Here is a 21171-nt window from a genome sequence, read left to right as displayed (position 1 = left end):
AGCTATCGGCCAGGGCTAAAAATATTTTTGTGTATGAGCAAAAGTTTCTCTGAGGTATATACCTAGAAGTGCAACTACTATTTTGTACAGTAATTACACATTCAAGTGTACTACATAATGGCAAACTTTGTAAAAGTGGTAGTATCTCCTACCAGGAGTGGATGAGAGTTCCTATTACTCTGTACCCTTGTCAAGTTGGTATTGCCCAACGTTCTTCTTTTCAAATAATTTTTTTTAGATTTTATTTATTTTTAGAGTGAGGGGAAAGGAGGGAGAGAAACATCTATGTGTGAGAGGAACATCCATTGGTTGCCTCTCACATGTCCCCAACTGGTGACCTGGCCTGCAACCCAGGCATGTGCCGTGGCTGGGAATCAAACCATTGACCTTTTGGTTCACAGGATGGTATTCAATCCACTGAGCCACACCAGCCAGGGCGCCCAGCTTTTTAATTTTAACCAACCTGGTAGTTGTGAACTAAATTAAATTAAAACTCTTTGTGATTTTAATTTGCATTTTTCTGATTGACATGAGATTAAACATCTTTTCATATGTTAAGGGCCATTTCTGTGTCCTCTCCATTGAAATTCCTACTCGATTATTTTGTAAATTTTTCTGGTAGGTTGTGTTTTTCTTATCAGTTCACAGCAATTCTTTATTATATTCTGGATGCTAATATTTTTTCACAGTAATATAAGTTACAAATCAACATACTTCCTTTTTTATTCCGCAAATCTAGAAACCCAAGGAGAAATGTCTTAAGCAAACCTAGAGAGTGAAACCATTGGCCAGGCCTCTGTACTAGGCACTCTAGTGAAATAGCCATGTGGTCTGCAAGGTCAGGCCCTGGCACTTCGGAGTGAATTACATCATAGTTACTGGCTGCTGCTGACCTGTGGTGCTTGCCTTTGCAGGTGGAACAGGAGGAGGATTTTGTAATGGAAGGGCATGGCAAGACTCCACCTCCTGGTGAAGAAAGCAAACAGTGAGTCACACTTTATTTAAAAAGGATCTTATTACAGATCTTCAGAAGCACTTTGGTTAAACATGCTGAGAGCATGTTTGCAGGGATGTGTATGTTGGGCACATTGTGGAACTCATCAGTTGCTTTGGTGGCTGTTAATGTGCTGCTTCTATTTATAGACAGACTAACTGGAGAGACAAGAAAGTTGGCTTTGTAGTTTTTCATACTTGACTAATCAAAATTTATATTATACTTTAGCAAAGGCTTTAAGGCTCAGGATGTTCCAAATGGAACTAATTCAGTCTGGTTGATTTCCAAAGAAAACATAAAATTGTATATCCTTTTCTTAGCAATGTCTTTATGAAGTGACGAAATTAATGGGCTGTTTTCCTGCATTCCAAGTGTGAATTTATTTGAATAGTACTTCCTGACATTCTATTCCATTGAGTTATTTATACTTCTGATCTTTGTTTAAATCACAAATTGTTTCCCTAAAGGAATAGGAATTATAAATAATGTAACCTAGCCAGCATTCTAAATAATTCAGGATCTCTCCCTTCCTGACTTAAAAAGTGAATAAATTTTAAATCTGAAATTGGGAGTTCTCTGGGTAGCTTTTTGGTGGCAGTGAGTAGATTTTTTTTGCCCTTTGTCACAGAACTTAAAAAATTGTGTTGCAGAGCATACTGGGGTTTCATATGTCCTTTTAAAGAAAAAATAGTTAAGACTGGCTTAAAGGACAGACCTAACTATTTTTTTATTCAGACAGTAGTCTCCTAAGTTGAATGGTTCAGTGATTCATGAAAGTTACTGGAAATCTGTAGAAATTCCTTTCTCTTGCCTTTTTTATTTTCTAGAAAATACTTTAGTGTTGATTTGTGTTATGAAAATTATGTCTTTGAAACCCTAGGAATGAATTATTCAGAATAGCTATGCTGCCACGTGGCCAGGTTCATTAAAGGAGAATGTTCATCTCGTATTTGTTGTGAATGGAAACTAGGATATTTTCACAGCTGGTTTAATTTGCTAACCAGGCAGTTTTTAAAATAGTTTACAATATAAATCCTAACTTTGCTGTATTTTGTCAAATGCATGGGCAGATACAGTCAGTTCATCACTAGCAAATTAGAATGCCAAACATGTAGTCCCAGCGGACTTACAGGAACACTTCAGGTGCTTCATTCTGCCTCTGCCCATTCCCCGCCCCTACACTCTGGTCAGGAGTCTTTATACTATAAAAATCATAGCTTGCATCTGACAAGTGATTTTTGTGCACCAAGTACTTTGCTCCTTACAGTGTCTCCATTTAATTAAGAGATCAGGGTAGGTAACTTGCCCGTGGTGATGCAGCTTGAAATGGAAGTTAGAATTTGAACCCAGATCTTTCTGACTTTAAAGTGTTTTATAATATACTCTTAAACCCCAATCCTTTACTAACCTTGGTTGCTGTATTCCTGAAAAGCACTGTGGTTAGCAAAATGCAGTTGTCATGATCAAAGTCTCATGGATAAGAGGGAGGTGGGGGAAACAATGAAAGGGGCATTAAGCCTGTTTTTAAAACACAGATGAAAGTTCTGTTCTCTGGAGGGTATCCATTTCTCAAACAAACCAGCCTTTATCTTTAAAAACCTGCTCCAGTAACCCCTCTCCTGAATCAGCTTCTTTAGGTCTTCAGGAAACATTGCTGGTGCATATTCTCCCACAAGTTTTGTGTTCTACAAACTGCACTTCTTTTAGAGAGCTTCATACAGCCCCAGCGGGCCTGAAACGTCACATGTAATCCTTACCATTTCTGCCTCGGTTTGTGTTCCCAAGTCTAATTCTGCCTTTTCACCCATGAATCAGTCCTATTTTGTTGTTATTTTTGTTTTTCTGGGCTCAGTCTGCTATCATACATTGAAATAATAATGCAGAACTGAATCTTTTCACTTAGCGTTTTTCCTGTCGATCTACCCACCTCTTCTGTGGGGGTGGGGAGCAGAGATGCAGCATTTTTCTTTGAGGCAACAGAAATAATGTGTGAGTGTGTGTTTGTTTTTTTGTATCTCAGAACTCCATAGTCAGCAAAGGATGACTGAATCCTGAACTGTAGATCCTGAAACAGGGGAATTGTAGAGCTTGAAAATGACACATTGCTAAATGACTTAATGAAGCTCCCATTCATTCTTTTATTTTTTTTAATTATAAAAGTAATACATGAATGTCATAAAACATTTAAACAGTAAATGTGGATTTAGAAGTAAAAGTGAGATTCTTCTTTTACCCTAATTCCCCTCCTAATCTTCCTAAGTATTTTCTGCTAAACCAACTATGCCCTGACTGGTGTGGCACAGTTGGTTGGGTGTTATCCCACAAAGCTAACGGCTGCCAGTTTGATTCCAAGTCAGGGCATGTATGTGCCTGGGTTGCGGGTTCGATCCCCAACTGGGGTGTGTGTGAGAGGCAACTGATCAGTGGTTCCTCTCACATCGATGTTTCTCTCCCTCTCTCTCTTTCTCTGTCTCTCTCTCTAAAAAATAAATAAAATCTTTAAAAAAAAACAACAAAAAACAGATTTTTTTCTGACTTAATTTTTCTGAAACCTGCTTTTAAATTTGACATCTTCCACAATCTTTCATTATTTTAAACGTCTGCAAAACATTCTGTTGAATCGGTCTACTATAATCATTCTTCTCTAATAGATGTTTAATTATTGTTACTTTTTGATTATTACAAATAATATATTATTGAACATCCTTACAGATATATTTCTGTAGAATAGATTTTTTTAGAGATGGTCTGTTTGGTTCATGGGCACGTATTTTTTGCATGGAGGTAGCTGCTATCAAATTACCTTCCAGAGAAGCTGTATCAATGTTCATGTCCATCAGCAGTGTATGGGAGTGCCCATTTCTCTGCACTTCTGATGACAATAAAATTATTTATCTTCAGATTTTTGCCACTCTAATATTGTTTTAATTTACACTTTTTTGCTTACTAATAAGATGGTATATCCTTTATTAGTTTAATGACCACTGATTTTTATTTTGTGTACTACCTATTTATGTATTATTCCTATTTTTGTATTGGATTGTTTATTTTGATGGTTATGTGGGAGGCCTTTATGAAGAATAGATATTAACCTTTGTCTGTTGAGATGTTTTAAATATTTCTTCCTAGTCCTTTTAACATTGGGGTATCTTTCATACCAATACACCTTTTAAATTTTTATGTAGTAAAATCAGTCAGCCTTGATGGTTTTTATGTTTTGTGCTTGCTTAGAGAGATTTTCCCTACCCTAATTTGAAAAAAATATCACTAGTTTTTCTGCTTTATTTTTATATTTACACCTTTAATTGAACTGGTACTCTTTTTTGTATATGGTGTGAGGCAGAGATCTAACTTATATTTTTTCTAAATTGATTGGCAAGATAGGTCTCATTCATTGGTATCAGCTTATACAAATAGCCTGTTTCACTTATGGGAGCAGATGGAGTGCAAGTTTAATATAACTTTCTCCAGGTTACGGAGCAAATTCTTGTAAGGATCAAGTCTAAAGTTATTTTTGTCAGCTGACCTGTGCCACTTCCTCTGTTTTTTCATTTAACATTTTTACCATAGGTTCTATAAGCCTTAAAAAAAATATTTTATTCCCATGATGTTTATTTCAATGAAACTATGTTCTGTAAACAGGTGGATTAAGGGAGCTATGCATGTAGAAAGCTTTCTTGGAAAATAATTCACTCTTGATATTATTCTTGAAAGTATAAGTGCTAAACAGTTAATATTTAGATTAGTTGTGCTGAATTCTGGTGTATGTGTGCATAACATTTAGTAAAGGGTATAACTTTAAACACTGTATATATTGTTGCTTTTTAATGAGGTTTATTTATTAATCATGTATCTAATACAATCATTTTTCTGGGGACACTCAGTTACCAGCTACTGTAGCCAGACAAGCTAAGTTTATTGCCATATAATTACTATATTAAACTTAGTATTAATCACATGATGTGTTTAACACAGTGGTAAATATAAAACTATTACAGCTTTTCAAAAAGGAGCATGAGCAGTAACTTGCCCAGAGATTGTGTTTGACCATTCTTATTGGAAGCTCATTTCAGATAAAATGTTTCTACACAGGTAGGCTTTTAAATTGGTTTTATTTGTAATACAAGTGATGGTATGGATGTTTGTGGGCATATCATTTGTTACAAATTATTTTGAAGTTAAGTATCAGTTTTGGTGTGTTATTGAATTTGGCCTCTTTTTCATCTTTTTTAAAATTTAGCTTAACAAACAAGTCTAAGCTTTAAATCTGTATGCTGTAATTCATATTCTCAAAAGATACTTGTCTTTAATCTACTAAAATGAGTTTTTCCAGTAAATTTTTGTTGACTGAATTTTCTTAATTTTTTTGATTAATTTTACAAAAGGCCATTATTAAAAGCGAATCTCTCAAAGTAAGATTTTAAAGAGTTATTTGCACACCCATATTTATTGCAGCATTATTGACAACAGCCAAGAGGTAGAAGCAACTCAGATTTCCACTGACAAATGAATGAATAAAGAAAATGTAGTGCTTACATACAATAGGATATTATGAAACCTTAAAAAAAAAGGAAATCATGTTACATGCTACAACATGGATGAACCTGAAGGATATTATGCTAAACAAAATAAGCCAGTCAGAAAGGACAAATACTGTATGATTCCACCTGTATGAAGTATCTCTAATAGTCAAAACCATAGAAATGGAAAGTAGAAAGATGGTTGCTAAGGGCAAGAGAGAGGGAGATTGGAGATTTTGTATTTAATGGGTATAGAATTTCAGATTTTCAAGATGAAAAAGTTTGAGATGTATGTTGCAAAACAGTTCAAAATACTTAACCATTGAACTTAAAAATGGTTAAGATGTTTAAATTTAATGTTACCTTTTTTACTACAATAAAACAATTTAGCAACCAAATTGAAGTATACTTTAAATGCAAAATACAGCCTGATACAAAATGTACCAGGTACCTTTAGAGCAACAACAAAAGAATGTAAAATTAATAACTTTTATATTGATTTTATGTTGAAATGATAATCTTTTGTGTATGTTGTACTAAATAAAGCATATTAAAATTTGAAGAAAACAAAAAATCATTTAATAATGTGTTTTTGTAGATAGCATCCCCTTTTTAGGGATTGTTGATAGAATTAATTTTATCAGTTCCTATATTTCTACTCCCTTGGGATGTCTTCTTTTTTTCCCCCTTTCCAAGGGAGTGTGTTCAAACTTTGCATGGGAGTTCTGTAAGGATATCAAAGTGTTGAAGACAGGTTTATATTGATTCAGAGAGAATGTAATTTATGGAGTAAAAACACCGCTCTTCATACCCCAGTGCGGTGTAATACAGCTTTGTGCTTGAGGGGCTATTTTTAAAGTGTCTTATTTCCAATATCTTGATTAAATTCTCTTCTCACTAATTATATTTTTCCCAACTTAAATGTCTAGTTATAAAAGGCCCTTTCAATTTTTCTAAATTATTTATTATATAAACCTTTTGTGAGTTCTAATAGTTTGTTCTTACCTTTATTTCTGTTCCTACTCTAACTCCTTAACCTAGAATCTGTTTTCCTCAGATTCATCATATACTGAAGTTTACTCTCCCCAAACCTCTATTGTAAGGATTCCTTTTATTAGGATATTCTTTGTTTCATATTTGACCACCCAATTTAACCATTCTTTTGGGTGTTTAAAAAACTTTGGGCAGCCCTATAGCATTTCCTACATACAGAAAAAAGAAAGAAAGAAAATATTCTAAATCATATATAGAAATTATCATCAAACACATATCTTGGTATTTGGCCATAGGAAAGATTTTTTATTTAACATCTTATTTTTTATTTAATATCTTATTTTTTATAGTCTGCCATCAGTTTTTGCCAGTTTTTTTTACTCTTTGAACCATTAACATTTGTACATGTTGAAATAAATTTACTAAGAAGTACCAAATTGAATGAGTAAACTCAGTCATTATTACACAGCAGTAAACTGGACCTCAGAAGAATAGTTGGATTTACATATAATCTTTTCAGATTTATTTTGGAAGAAATGAAATAAGTTTTATTTTCAAGTTAATTGGTATTTTGAAAATTGCACAAATAGGTTCAATAGATGATAGATATGCTCACGGAGTTTTTGCTGCTGGGAATTTTAATATAACCATAAACATTTTGTACTAGGTCTTTGGGAAACTTTCAGTTGCTAATAAATTTTCTAATTTGCATTTGAGGTTACTTTGAAAAGTTAATTCTTTGAAAATTAATTTTTCCAGGAGTCTTAGAATCATAATAAGTTCTGGATCTATTTTATGAGGGTTTTTCCCTGGGTGTCTGTGATTAATGACAATCAGAATAACTTCAGGGGATACGTGTGTCATAACTGAAAATAACTGCAAACTGTGGGGGTTGCTGCTACTTGTGGGTTGAGGTGGTGATTTTACACAACAATGATTAGAGTAGATCATGCAGCTCCCAGAAAACTGCAGTTAATTTAATAAAAGTCGTATTTACTTAGCTTATATTTTATTTATGGACAAATAATATATGCCTTTATGAAAAAAACACTACTTGAAGGCAAGATGTATTTGTCCAGTGCCTTGAAATTGGTGCTGTAAGCCTTCTTTTTTGGAGATGCTATTGTTACGTAGTTGTAAAATGTTTTGAAATACATAGCATTATGTAAATACAGGTAAAGAAATACATATCTGGCCGCAGGTATCTCAATCGGTGTCATGCAGAGAAGCTAGTGTTCATTTCTCCCAAAATACATGATCCCTAGAGGCTGTGGACACATGTTCTGCCCTGAGCACTCTGCCTGAGTTTGGGTTTCCCTTACTGGGGGGTCGCTGTGAGCCGAAGTTTGGGCTGAAGCAGAGAGCGCGAGTGTAGTGAAGAGGAGGCGCTGCATGATGGTGGGCAGTGAAAGACCAGGTTAAGGCTTTATGCTCGATCTTCTGTTCTTCAAGGAAGGGACTTTCGTAGCGTGGTCACTACAGAAAGCGTGAATAAATATAATGTATATTGGATGAATGAAGATGTCACTTAAGTTCCCACCGACTGTTAAGAATCCCTGTTTTACATACTTTAAAAACCGGAAGCAGAGTTATTAAAAATCATAACCCCAAATATTTTATTTGTTATTAGCAGAAGAAAAGTGAGTTGATAACATGTTTGACCTTATGTTAAGTGCTTTCCAAGATATATTCCAACAGACCCAACAGTTACCACTGTTTTTCTCTTTAAGTGTTCTTACCTATAAACCAGTTGTTTATTTTGCAGAAAATACATTTTTACCCATCAGAACTTTTTCTTGCTTCTGAGGGCCCCCATAAGATGCTTTTTGCCTATCTATGCATATTTTCTCTAGTTTAAAGCAGCGGTTTTCAACCTGTGGGTCGAGACCCCTTTGGGGGTTGAACGACCCTTTCACAGGGGTCGCCTAAGACCATTGGAAAACACACATATAATTACATATTGTTTTTGTGATTAATCACTATGCTTTAATTATGTTCAATTTGTAACTATGAAAATACATCCTGCATGTCAGATATTTACATTACAATTCATAACAGTAGCAAAATTACAGTTATGAAGTAGCAACGAAAATAATTTTATGGTTGGGGGTCCCCACAACATGAGGAACTGTATTAAAGGGTTGCGGCATCAGGAAGGTTGAGAACCACTGGTTTAAAGGATCCTCCTGCCCCTGCCCAGTGGATCTCCATAACATCTTCCACGCACGTCTGGTTTCCTTCCTCCCACAGGCCTTTATTCAGGCCAAGAACCCTTTCATTCTCACCAGGAGCAATAGGTTTTGTGGGAATGCTTTTAAGAGAAAGAAAATTAATTTTAAACTCAGATTAGGTACAAAATGAATCCTTATTTACAATGAGGAAAGCAGTCACAAAATTGGCAACTTTTAAAATGTTGACAGCTACAAAATTCAGGAAAAAAACATACTGTTTGTATTAATTCACTGTCTAAACACATTGCTGTGAAACTTTTCTCCTTACATTGTTTTGGCTGTAGGGAAAAAATATTACCCCTTCATATTATTAAAATTCTGTGATGCTTTCTAAAAAGAGAATAGAGAGAGAATTCAGTGTTATCCATAGCATGATTGACCAAAATACGGTTTTTATTATTGACAAATTAGAAAAGTTCCTTTCAGCCTCACAACTTATTTGTAACATCATATAAATTTGTAAGATTGTTATCATCTTTGGAAAAACTCTACCAAGTATCTTTTTTATATGAGCTACAAGATTTTTATATAAGAGGTATAATTACAAGGCTTCATTTCTCTTGTACATTGACTACAGTCTTTGAATTGACACATTTATATCATGATATGATCTGGCTCTGCACATTTCTGTCATGATGCAGAGTGAGTTGGTCCAGTAACATCTTTTTTCTTTTTTAATCCTTGCTTGAGGATATATTCATTGATCTTTAGAGAGAGGAAGGGGGAGAGAGAGAAAGAAACATGGATGTGAGAGAGAAACATCAATCGGTTGTCTTCCATACGTGCCAGACTGGGGACCGGATCCATAACTTGGGTATGTGCTCTGACTGGGAATTGAACCCGCGACCCTTTGGATTATAGGACAATGCTCCAACCAGCCGAGCCACGCTGGTCAGGGCCAGTAACATATATTTTACACAAGGTGGTTAACAATAACTTGACCATACATGCAAGTGACTGTGAACTGTATAAATATACTCCACTAAACCCAAAATAAATATATCACCAATTCAACTTTCCCTTTAGGGATCCCCAAAATATTTGTGGGTACTCTTAACTTTCCTGATAGAGAATCATGATGGGGGATAGTTAAGATGGAAAGAGGTTGTTGTGGTTTTAACCATTTGGCTTAAAATTGTGATGAAAATATCTTGCTTTTTTGTACATTTTATAAAAATAGTAATTTGGAACAAAATTAGAGAACTCACATTTTCTAATTTCAGAATATATTACAAAAACTGTGGTAATCAAAACAGTCAGGCACATAGACCACTGAGTCTTATCAACAAATGTTGTTGAGAACACTGGAAATCCACTTGCAAAGGAATGAAGTTCAACTCTTATCTTACAACACATATAAAAATTAACTCAAAGTGGATTAAAGATCTGGGCTTAAGACCTAGAACTATAAAACTCCTAGAAGAAAATATAGGAGAAAAGCTTCAAAACTTTGGACTTGGTTATAGTTTTTTGGATATGACACCAGAAAGCACAGGCAAAAAAGCAAAGATAGAAAATGGGACTACATCAAATTTAAAAAGTTTCGTTCATCAAAAGATACAACCCATGAAGCGAAAAGGCAGCCTACAGAATGGGAGAAGATATTTGCAAATCATGTGTATGGATCAGAACATTGGGTTGGTCAAAAAGTCCGGGTAGTGTTTTCTGTAAAATAAAAGACACATTTTTTTTTCACCAATAATTTTACTGATGTGGATATTTTGAGTGTGTCAGCTCTCTCCCTTGTGAAAGAATGTTGATTGTTCTCAGTTGATGTCTTGATTTGATCGCTATCAACTTCAGCTGGTCTGCCTGACCGTGGAGTGTCATCCAGTGAAAAGTCTCCAGCAGAAAACTTCACAAACCACTTCTGACACGTTCGGTCAGTCCCAGCACCTTCTCCGTACACGGGACAGATCTCTTTTTTGTTTGTTTTAGTTGCATTTTTACCTTTCTTGAAGTAATAAAGCATAATGTGCTGAAAATGTTGCATATATTTTACTATCTTCAATATTAAAATGGCTACACAAAAATTCGCTAATTTTGATAGTTTTTAAAAAATGCATGCTGATATGACAGCTGCCACAATACAGTGTAACAAAACTGTTTCAAATGAAGTTAAAGACAACTAAGCACTGCTAGAGCCATCTTACGGAAAAAAACTAAACGAACTTTTTGGCCAACCCAACAACAAATGGCCAACAAGCATATGAAAAGACACTCACTATCACTAATCATCAAAGAAATGCAAGTGAAAACCATAAGGAGATCATTTAACACCCGTTAGGATGGCTACTATTAAAACACACACACACAAAAAAAAAAACAGCAACAAAAAAAACCAGAAAATAGCCCTGGCTGGTGTGGCCCAGTGGATTGAGTGCTGGCCTGAAGACTGAAAGGTCGCTGGTTCGATTCCCAGTCAGGGCACATGCCTGGGTTGCAGGCCAGGTCCCCAGTTGGGGATGTGGAAGAGACAACTGATCGATGTTTCTCTTGCACATCGATGTTTCTCTCCCCTCTCTTTCTCTGTCATTTCCCCTCTCTCTAAAAATGAATAAATAAAATATATTAAAAACAAAAAACAAAATAACATGTTGGCAAGGATATGGGGAAATTGGAACCTTTGTGCTCTGTTGGTGGGATTATAAAATTGCGTAACTATTATGGAAAACAGTAGTTACTGGGGTTGGAGGGAAGGGAAAAAGGAAATTATTTAACAGGTAGCGAATTTAAGATTTGCAAGATGAAAACGTTCTGGAGATCTATTTCACAACAATGTGAATATATTGAACTGGACACTTAAAAATGGTAAAGATGGTAAATTTTGTTATGTGTATTTTAACACAATAAGAATAGAAAAATAATACATTTTAACAAAAAATAAAAAGAGATCATTTGGGCAGTGTTAGGACCCCTCCTAGGACTTTGTGAGAGCCCCAGCAAAGTGAAGGGTCCTTCAGCTTACGCTTCATTAGTCTCCATTTTCTAATTCCTGTCTCTTGTGGGGTTGAACAGTTCATTTATCTTACACTTTATGTGAATGTCCTTTGTATGTTTTGTCTCCCAAATATAAGATTTTAAGTGTTGCCTTTTTCTGCATCCTATAAATACCTAGGTTCATAGTATTCATCTAGTTATTCCTTTGCTTATTCATTTAGTCATTCATTCAGCACACATTAATTAAATTCCTCTTATGTACTCGATCCAGAAAAACCACATACCCTGCCCTTATGAAGCTGTCCTTATGAAGCTGATAGTTTAGAGGAGGAAGCACCAAGTAAATGGGCAGCAATACTAATAGGGTACGGATGTGCTGCCACAGAGGTACCTACTGGGTGGTAGGAAGCACAGAAGAGGACCCTGGATTCAAACTTGAGTGTTAAGGAAGGCATCTTACTCCAAATGCAGATTTGATTTTTAAGATTTGGTTCTAAAGAATTTAATAATTTTTAAAAAAATGTTCCCTGAAAGGTCTGCTAGCATTCTAATTTCTAAATGTAACAAGAGTATAAGTGCTGACATTCTGTTTCCAACTACAGACCAAAAAATTTGAATTCTAGTTGCATTGGAGATTCCCATGTAGTTTTGGCTACTGTTTCCACCTTCTGACTCTGTTGGTGGTAAGAATCCTGGAAAAACTTAGCTCTCACATTTATACTTTTTCTTATCAGCCTTCCTCCTCTCTATTGGTTGTACTGAAGCTGATAAGACTTAAAAAAGCCTCTGCATTTCTTATGTTGTTGATGTGGCAAACTCCAACTCATTCTTTATGCCTCAATTCAAAATCTCATCCCTCCTGTGAAATCTTCCCTGACTCTCCCAGCAGTTAGTCCTTTGTATTGCTATAGCATAACTATCTCATATCTCTGTTTATACTTTAATTATGGCACTTACCATGCTGTATTTTAATTATCAGTTTACATGCCACTGTGCTTCACAGTGTTAATCATTTTTTTATCTTCATGGGCCTGGTACTAGTATAGTGTCTCATACACAGTCGCTGCTCAAAAAGTAGTTTTTGACTGACTGAATGAATGATGAGTCAAGTTTGGAGTCTTATTTTTGAAAGAGTTGATTGCCTCACTATATTTCATGGTCACAGATTGCATCTCTTAACAACAACCAGTTAGCTGATGATAGAATCACTTTTGTCTTAAAAATATATTATGTACTGTACATCTCTCCACTCTACTACCTCCATCTGGTTCAAGCTACCCTCCCTTGCCTCGATGGTGGCAGTCACCTTCCAGCTTGTCTCTCTGTTTCTTCTTTTGGTCCTCTATAATGCAGTCTCCATATAGGAGTCAGGATGAGCATTTGAAAGCATAAATCTGACTGTCTCTCCTAGAGTAGTTGTAAGACCTCCATGGGTCCTTGGAATTCTTACTTTGGGAGATTTTAGAGCCTTTATCCTACTTTGTAGAAAGCATATTAAAAGGTACCCACATCCCATACTAAATATCTGATTTTATTTGTTTTAGCTATCCAATGTTAAAAGTATTGTATTATTTTGCTTCTGCAATTCTTTGGCTGCAAATAACTGACCCAGATTATAATTACCTAAGATTTCTTAACAGTTAACATATTTAGGACTTTTTGCAAAGTGAGAATTATTTTTAAATGTACTGAAATTTTATAAATGCTAAATTTAATAGTGAATAAAATTGCTGGGTTATATTTCAAGGACATTTAAGCATTTATTAATTTATGGTTATAATTTTCTTTTTGTATTTTGGACTTGCAAATGTATCTTTTCAGATCTCAGACATTTTCCAAGGCACCTGAAAAGCTTGTCGACCCTAGGTAGGTGGAGAGTGAATAATAGATAAAATGGCGCTGTTCACTCTGCTGCTTTAAAAATTTCCTGTAATTTTCCACTGTTCTGAAAATAAAATCCTTACTGTGGCCTGAAAAACCCAATATGATTTAGACCCTCCTACCTCCTCTGGTTCATCTCATCCTTCTCTCCTCTGTTCACACGTCCTAGCCTCCTCATCCATCCCTCTTGTTCTTTGAAGACTCTAGCAGTTGTTTATAACTCAGTTTTCCTGAGAAAACCACCTTACCTAAAAATGAGCCTCCCTCAGTATTCCATAGCCCATCAAAAACTTTATTTTCTTCTCAATGATTTCCTTTTCCCATGAGGACGTTGACTCCATGCGGACAAGAACCTTTCCTGATTTATTGCTCTAGCAGAGTCAGACACATAGAAAGCACTTAGTACATACTTATTGAACAAATGAAGAGTTACGTTAATAGATTTTGTAATTTAACCATCCTTGCATTTTTGGTACAAACCTACATGGTCATAATATTCTCTTAAGGCGCTGGCTGCTGTGGCTCAGTGGATTGAGCGTCGGCCTGCGGGCCACGTGTCACTGGTTTGATTCCCAGTCAGTGCACGTGACTAGGTTGCATGTCAGGTCCCCCGTTGTGGGTGTTGAGTGAGAGGCAACCACACAGTGTTGTTTCTCTCCCTCTCCTTTTCCTTTCCCCTCTCTCTACCAATAAATAAATAAATAAACAAATAAATTATTTAAAAAAATATTCTCTTAAAACTGCTAAATTCTATTTGCAAATATTTAACTTAAGATTTTTGTGTCTGTCTTCACAAGTGAAGATTGGTCTGTAGTTTTATTTATTTATTTTGTACTGTCTTAGTCCAGATGCATATCAGGAATATGTTAGCCTCATAGCAGAAATTAGGAAGCTTGCTTTCTTATCTCTGTAAGTTTTGGGAACAGTAGGGTAATGTGGAAATTATCTGTTCAATAGATGTCTGTTTGGTAGAATCAGTTCAGAAAACCATTCGTGCCTCATGTAATTTTAGTTTAAATATCTTACAAGTTTCTGATACAGGTTTTTGTTGTTATTTCCAGAACTTTTTTAGTTAATTTTAGCACTTTCTATTTTCCTTATTATCCATTTTGTTTAATCTTCAAATTTATTGACATAAAATTATGTGTAATTCTCTCACAATTTATAAAATCCTCTCCAAATCTGTGGTTATAATGCCCCCTTTTCCAGTCCTCATGTTCATTTTATGACTTCGTCTTTTTTTTTTAAGATTTATTTATTTTTAGAGAGAGGGGTAGGGAGGGAGAAAGGGAGAGAAACATCGATCATTGATCGATTGCCTCTTGTACGTGCCCCCATTGGGAATCAAACCTGCAGCTCAGGCATGTGCCCTGACTGGGAATTGAACTGGCAACCTTTTGCTTTGTGGTACAACACCAACTCACTGAGCCACACTCATCAGAGGTATGAATTCTCTTTTTTTAATTGATCATATTTTTCAAAGGATTATTTACTTTATTTTTCAAAGAAAAATTTTATTGATTTGAGAGACTGAAAGAAATACAGTAGTCCCTCTCTATATCACGGTTCACTTATTGCGGCCTCACTGTATGACGGGATTTTTTAAAACACTTAATTTATCTCGGATTTTTCGCTATATCACGGGATTTTGTGGTACTATATACGTATGTTGTTAAAAGTTACGAGGTTTAAGAGTAGAATATGTTTAAGAACATAAGTAGTGTTTATAAAAGTGTGGAAAAGGTTAATAAGGGAGTGGGAAAGGTTAATAAGGGACTGGGAACGGTTTATAAGTGTGTGGGAAGGGTTTCTAAAGCCTTAAAATATATATAAATACTAAAATAAATGTAAGGTTCCTACTTCGTGGATTTTCACCTACCACGGGGGGCTCTAGAACGTAACACCTACGATAAGTGAGGGAATACTGTATTGATTTGTCGTTACACTAATTTATACATTCATTGGTTGATTCTTGTATGTGCCCTGACCGTCGTCGGCAGCCGTCCGTCTCGAGAGACGATGGTGTAGCTTCTTAAGAGTCTGTCTGCACCGCCGAGAATGGCTGTGCAGTCCGACTCGGGAGTGACACGGTATCTGTCTCCTCCCGTGTTGAATCGACATCTTGTGATGACGCTGGAGTGTCCTCTCCAGTGAAGCTGAAGCTACAGAGCCTGGGCAGGGTGATATGGAGGGTCTGCTGTTGCCCATGCAGCAGACCCCCCCTCTCTTCGCAGCTGAAGAGTCCAAGGAAAGACGGAGTCAATACAGCTTGGCTTCAGGTGCGCCGCAGGAGTTGCCGACTGAGCTGGGTTGCTCAGGGTTTGTTTACTTTTTTAAAACAAAATTTTTGGTTTTACTGAGCCAATCTACTTTTTTTTAACTATTATTTATGCTTTTATCATTATTCATTTCTTTTGGGAGGTTAATTGTTTTTCTAGATTTTTGAGTTAAATGTTCAGTTTATATTTTTCAGTGTTTCCAAATAAAAAATTTTAATAGTGGTATATAGTCACCAAAGATTCCAACTTTGAAAGAGAATACCTGTATGAGTATAAGTTCTGATTTATTTGTTTAAAAAAGTAAACTTATTTGTTTTTACTTTGTATCCTCACTTTGTAATAATATAATTTAAAAAATGTCTAATTATTAATATGAAAAATTTATAATATATATATATCACAGAGCCTAAAATGTATGAAAATACAGGAGAAATAGTGTAGTCATCACATTTGTTTCTTTTAGATGAACAGATGGACTAATTGCTTCAAGTTTAGAAGTATCTCACCAAAATAATAATAAGTAAATAAAGATGTTGGGATGTTGAAGAAAAAAACCAGTTATATTATTCAAAAATAGAACTAATATTTTGGCCCTGGCTGGTGTGGTTCAGTGGATTGACTGCTGACCTGTGAACTGAAAGGTTGCCGGTTTGATCCCCAGTTGAGGCACATGCCTGGGTTGCGGGCCAGGTCCCGGTTTGGGGCGTGCGAAAGGCAGCTGATCAACATATCTCTCACACATCGATATTTCACTCCCTCTTTTTCTCTCTCCCTTCTTCCCCTCTCTCTAAAAATAAATTTAAGAATTTTTTTAAAATAAAAACTAATATTTTGTTTTAAAATGTGTTTATATTTCCCAATTTTGTGCAGCTTGTTACTTAATACTTACAAGGTAACACATACAGACATTCACAGAGTAATATTCTGCACTGGGGAACAGAGACTTAGCAAAATTCAGTTTTATAAAGAGATCGTGTCCACAAATTGAAACAAGGCGGCTGAACAATCTTCATGCATTTTAACATGTTGAGCATGCTCCACGTCAGTAATCTTTCCGTAACTCATCTGGAAGGTATTGGAGGGATAAAAATAGACTAAGTACTCAAAATTTCCATCCTAGGAGTTTCCTGCTTTTGCCTACATCTCAATTGTCAGTCCAACGCCTGGCTCCTACTCCACTCAGAGCTGTGCAAAGACAGTGGAAGCATTTTACGCCATAAATATTCAAGCTGCAGATCATCTAGGCATTGGCCTCTGCCTTCCCTTGAAACAGCTCCTTTCCTGTTCTTCTATCGGAGTAAAGAAAAGGAAAGGAAGGAGATTGTAGAAAGACCCAGAAGCCAGAATGACAAATGTGGAATTTAGAAAAGGTTCATAGGTTCCTTTTCAAGGAATGCCGGGCTTACAGAATCCATCAGTTCTCTGCTGGCTGGCATAGCAAATTACACTCAGTCAGCCTAGTTCATTTGGGAAGGACACTGGAATCCCGTTTGTTCTGCTTTAGAGAGAGAGATGGCGTCTGATAGACACCGGGCACTTTTCTCTGTTCATCATTTTAGTTACTCCATTTCCTCAAGCAATCCTTAAACAAATATATGGATGCAGGTTTCTGGAAACTGTGATTTTCATTCCTTATATTCAGGTGGCAGATTTCTTATTGTTCAGCCCAGCACTTCCAAATGGATGTCCAATTCATTCATTCATTCATTCATTCATTCTTCATCTGTTTGCGGCTGGGTGTAGGGCTTCACACAGCCATGAAGGAAGATGTGGTGTTTGTCCTTATATTATACATACTGGGGGAGGCCAGTAGTGAGCACATTATTTCACAAATAATAAATTGCTATTATGGCTAGAGGTAGTAAAAGATGCTATGGGAATGTTGAACAGGAAGGCTGGTTTAGACTGGGAAGGACAAGGAGAGTTTGCTCAGGGTAATGACTGACTTTTGAGATGGGAAAGATAAGATGAACAGAACTGCAGGGGAAAAAGTCAACTGCAGTTTTAGGGCTGAGAGGAACCAAAGATACTATCTTGTGATGTGTTGTTATCCTTACATTCTACAAATGAGAGGATGGAGGCCCAGGGTCACCAAGGACTCGCCTTTCTCAGGTTCCATGGCCTGTTAGACCAGGGCTAGAGACACAAGCCCAGTGTAGGTTTCTTAGGTGGTTAGAAATCTAGAGGCATATAGCTAGGAGAAGAGACCTAACCATGGGGGAAACCAGGCAGGTTTTTAATTTAGTGCTTCCTCCATGTCAGCTGCAGAGCTACTGCCTCAGGTGGGGGAGGCGATTAGTAATGACTCAGATCTGCCTTATCCTAGAGAAACTGGGCTTGCGTTGCTGTAGCATAGGTTTTATTTGGGTTGGGGGGGAGGAGGTACCAAACACACATACAACCAGAGCAATGAATGTGTAGTTCAGTTGGAAATCCAGTGCCTGTTCTGCAGCTGTCTAGCTGAGTGATTTGGGATAGCCACTTTTAACCTCTCTGATATGCCGTTCACAATGTATACTTTGGTGTATTTCCTTTGTCTCTTTCTAGCATTTTAGAAGCTTGTTAGAGATCAGTTATGCCCTATATTTCACCTTGATCTTTAAAAAGTAGTTTCTTGCCTTGGCCGGTGTGCCTCAGTTGATCGGAACCCTGTCCTGTGACGGAAAGGTTGCGTATTCCAGTCCCAGTCATGGCACATACTTAGTTTGCATGTTCAATCCCTGGTCTGGATGGCTAAAATTCCTGGTCCAGGAGCACAGGGAAGGCAACCAATGGATGCTGCTCTCTGGCATTCATGTTTCTCTCTCTCCCTTCCTCTCTCTAAAAAGCAATGAAAAAAAAAAAAACCTCAGGTAAGGATAGAAAAAATCTTTTTTAAATTAAAAAAAAAACCAAAAAACTGAAAAGTCTCTTGTTTGGGTAAAGCATTATTTAAGTCCCCTTTTAAAGAGCAGTTTGCTTGCCCAAACATCTGGAGAATAACTAGCAAGCAAGCTAAGCTCCAGGAGCTGCGAGAATCGTTAGCAACTGAGCATATTTCTATAAACCAGTAAAAGTTTTATATTTTGTTCATCTGTTACCCTTATGCTGTTGCCACTTTCACATTCCGTGTGTGTAGGCGGAGAAGATGTGATAAGAGCCTCACGAATGGAAGTGAGTGGAAAAGGGCCGCTTTCCCTTTAAGGCAGTTTCATTCTCCAGCTCCCTCCCCTTTCATGATTGACAGACTTCCCCAGAGTCACATGATCCGCTTCTATTTGAAGGTCACAAAAAGCTGCTTCCTTTAGAGACTGAGGGGGAGAGAGGGAGAGAGAGAGAGAGAGCGCGCGAGAGCGAGCGAGAGAGAGCGCGCGAGAGCGAGAGAGAGCGAGAGAGCGAGCGAAGGAGCGAGCCGGAGGGAGAGTGAGTGAGAGTTAGTTCAAGCCAAAATGGCCGACAGAGTCTCTGCTGGTTTCTGAATATTTAAGATACAAATACAGATAGACAAAAAGAAATCATTTTTTGGACCTTTTTTCATTTCCATTTCTACCTTGTATGCCTCAATTTGCTGGACTTAAGCACTGCTGCACTTTATGAGGTTGGTAAACATTTTCAATTTTTTAAAACCAATTGATTTATATGGGTCTTGTCTAACCGTTTTCACTGGTGGTGTTGCAAATCGACATTTGTCTAGCATGGAGACTGGCTTCAGACATTTCGTGAATTTGTGTAAATCAGACCCGTGATGGACTTTTGGTTCGGCATTTTAGAAATGGAAAAGCCTTGGTAAAATACTTAGATTTTAAAGTGATTTAATTGCACTTTTAATGTCTGGACTTTCATCATCGTTTCTGTCTTGCCAATAAATAAAACTGTGAGCAATTGGAAATTTGATATTTAGGAAGAGGCTTTTAAAAAACACAGACCTCTCCCTGCCCCCTTAAATCTGCTGCAAAAATTTGCATAAATATAAATGGGTTTACATTCTTTCGGCTGCTAAGGCCGACAAAGGATCTGGGAGGGCAAGAACTGCCACAGGAAAGCCTCTTTTTTCTTTTTAAAGCGCGGCCAACCTTCCTAGAGAGATGTGAAACCTAAAATAAGACCCGATACATTTTAAACATCGGGCTGGGGGCCAGTGAGCACCAGGAGATTCGGGGTTTGTAGATCCCCTGCTTGAAAACCTCCGGAGCTCAGTGTGGATCGCCCCCTCCTCTGCGCGCGCTCATTTCCAGTGGGTCTGTGTGTTCTCGTGTGCAGCCAGATGCGCTGTTATTTTGATCGTGGTTTGAACCAAGTGGTAGGACTATCTTGTAAACATAGTGTTTGAAAGATATAGACGGCTCTGCACCCCGAGGAGGAATTGTTTCTTTATCAGTTTCTCCCTGAAGATTGGCCTTCTCCATTTCTCACGGGTTACATTTTTTGTTTAATTTTATGCCGATGGACTGGGCTTTTCAGCACAAATTCAGCATGTGTGTGTGCAGTGGTCTGTTTTGGCCATGCTTCCATTGTGAATTGGTCATTGAGGGTCACATAAATAAAAAGCTGTCTGTGTGTGTACGTGTTAGTTACCGTGAAACTGTGCAGTGCCCTCAAGTTACATTCCATTACTCTGTAAATGCAGGATTCTAGAAAGCCTGGGAACTGGAAGGGAAGAAAGCCGAAAACTTGCTTTCTCAGGGCCACCTCCCCCTATCATTGTGAAAGTGTGATGTAATGCTTCTCGGTGTGGTGGGCTGAAAGGATTGTAGTTTGTGATGTGGCGGGTAAATCGCCGCCACCCCCCTCAGCACCTCCCGGGCTCTGAGAGGCCTTGTTTTCTTTTCTTTTTCCCCCTAATTTGTGTCCTCCTGATTTATGCCTGGGAATATTGGCATGAGAAAGAGACTGTTCTTCTAAATGTGTTACAAAGTATAGTTTAGAAAGGCATTTAAAATATGCAAATAGGTTGAATTGTCATATCCCCATCATTAAATTTGTAGACTTGGATTAAAGCTAATTAGGTATAAGTAGAATAATTTTGATCAGAAGGGAGGATTGGTTGTGGGGTTTTTGAGGGGAGGGATTCCTTTTAACTTAATCTAATTACAAGATTCTTGCTGGGCCTGAAAGTGTTAAAAAAATGGAAAAAATGCTGGACCATTTTGAAAATTTGACAGTCTAGAAGAGGGTGTGTAGAGCTTTCAAAAGCTTTATTCACTGTTAAGATGGATTGGCCTCTTGTGCTGAAAATGGCCTGTTTCTTTAGGCCAATTGTGTGTAGATGAAGGGACTTTCACGCTAATTTAAAAAAAGACTTTCCATTTTGAATACATAAATATAATTAAAGTGCTATGTCTAAAGAGCAAGTA

At 37.0% G+C, this 21171-nt stretch overlaps 1 protein-coding gene across 1 annotated transcript in view; it reads left to right on the top strand.

Annotated features, from left to right (window-relative positions):
- TNRC6B (trinucleotide repeat containing adaptor 6B) overlaps positions 1 to 21171 on the top strand; it is a 247397-nt gene that overhangs the window by 82968 nt on the left and 143258 nt on the right. Inside the window, exon 5 of the mRNA XM_090272393.1 lies at positions 915 to 985. Within this exon, the coding sequence (XP_090128519.1) occupies positions 915 to 985 (71 nt within the window). The remainder of the gene's footprint in view (positions 1 to 914; positions 986 to 21171) is intronic.

This window comes from Furipterus horrens, unplaced genomic scaffold (genome assembly GCF_987537825.1).
Source record: "Furipterus horrens unplaced genomic scaffold, mFurHor1.1.pri manual_scaffold_4, whole genome shotgun sequence".
NCBI lineage: Eukaryota > Metazoa > Chordata > Mammalia > Chiroptera > Furipteridae > Furipterus > Furipterus horrens.
The sequence above is the reverse complement of the archived record's forward strand: the minus strand, read 5'-3'. Positions and strand labels throughout refer to the sequence as shown.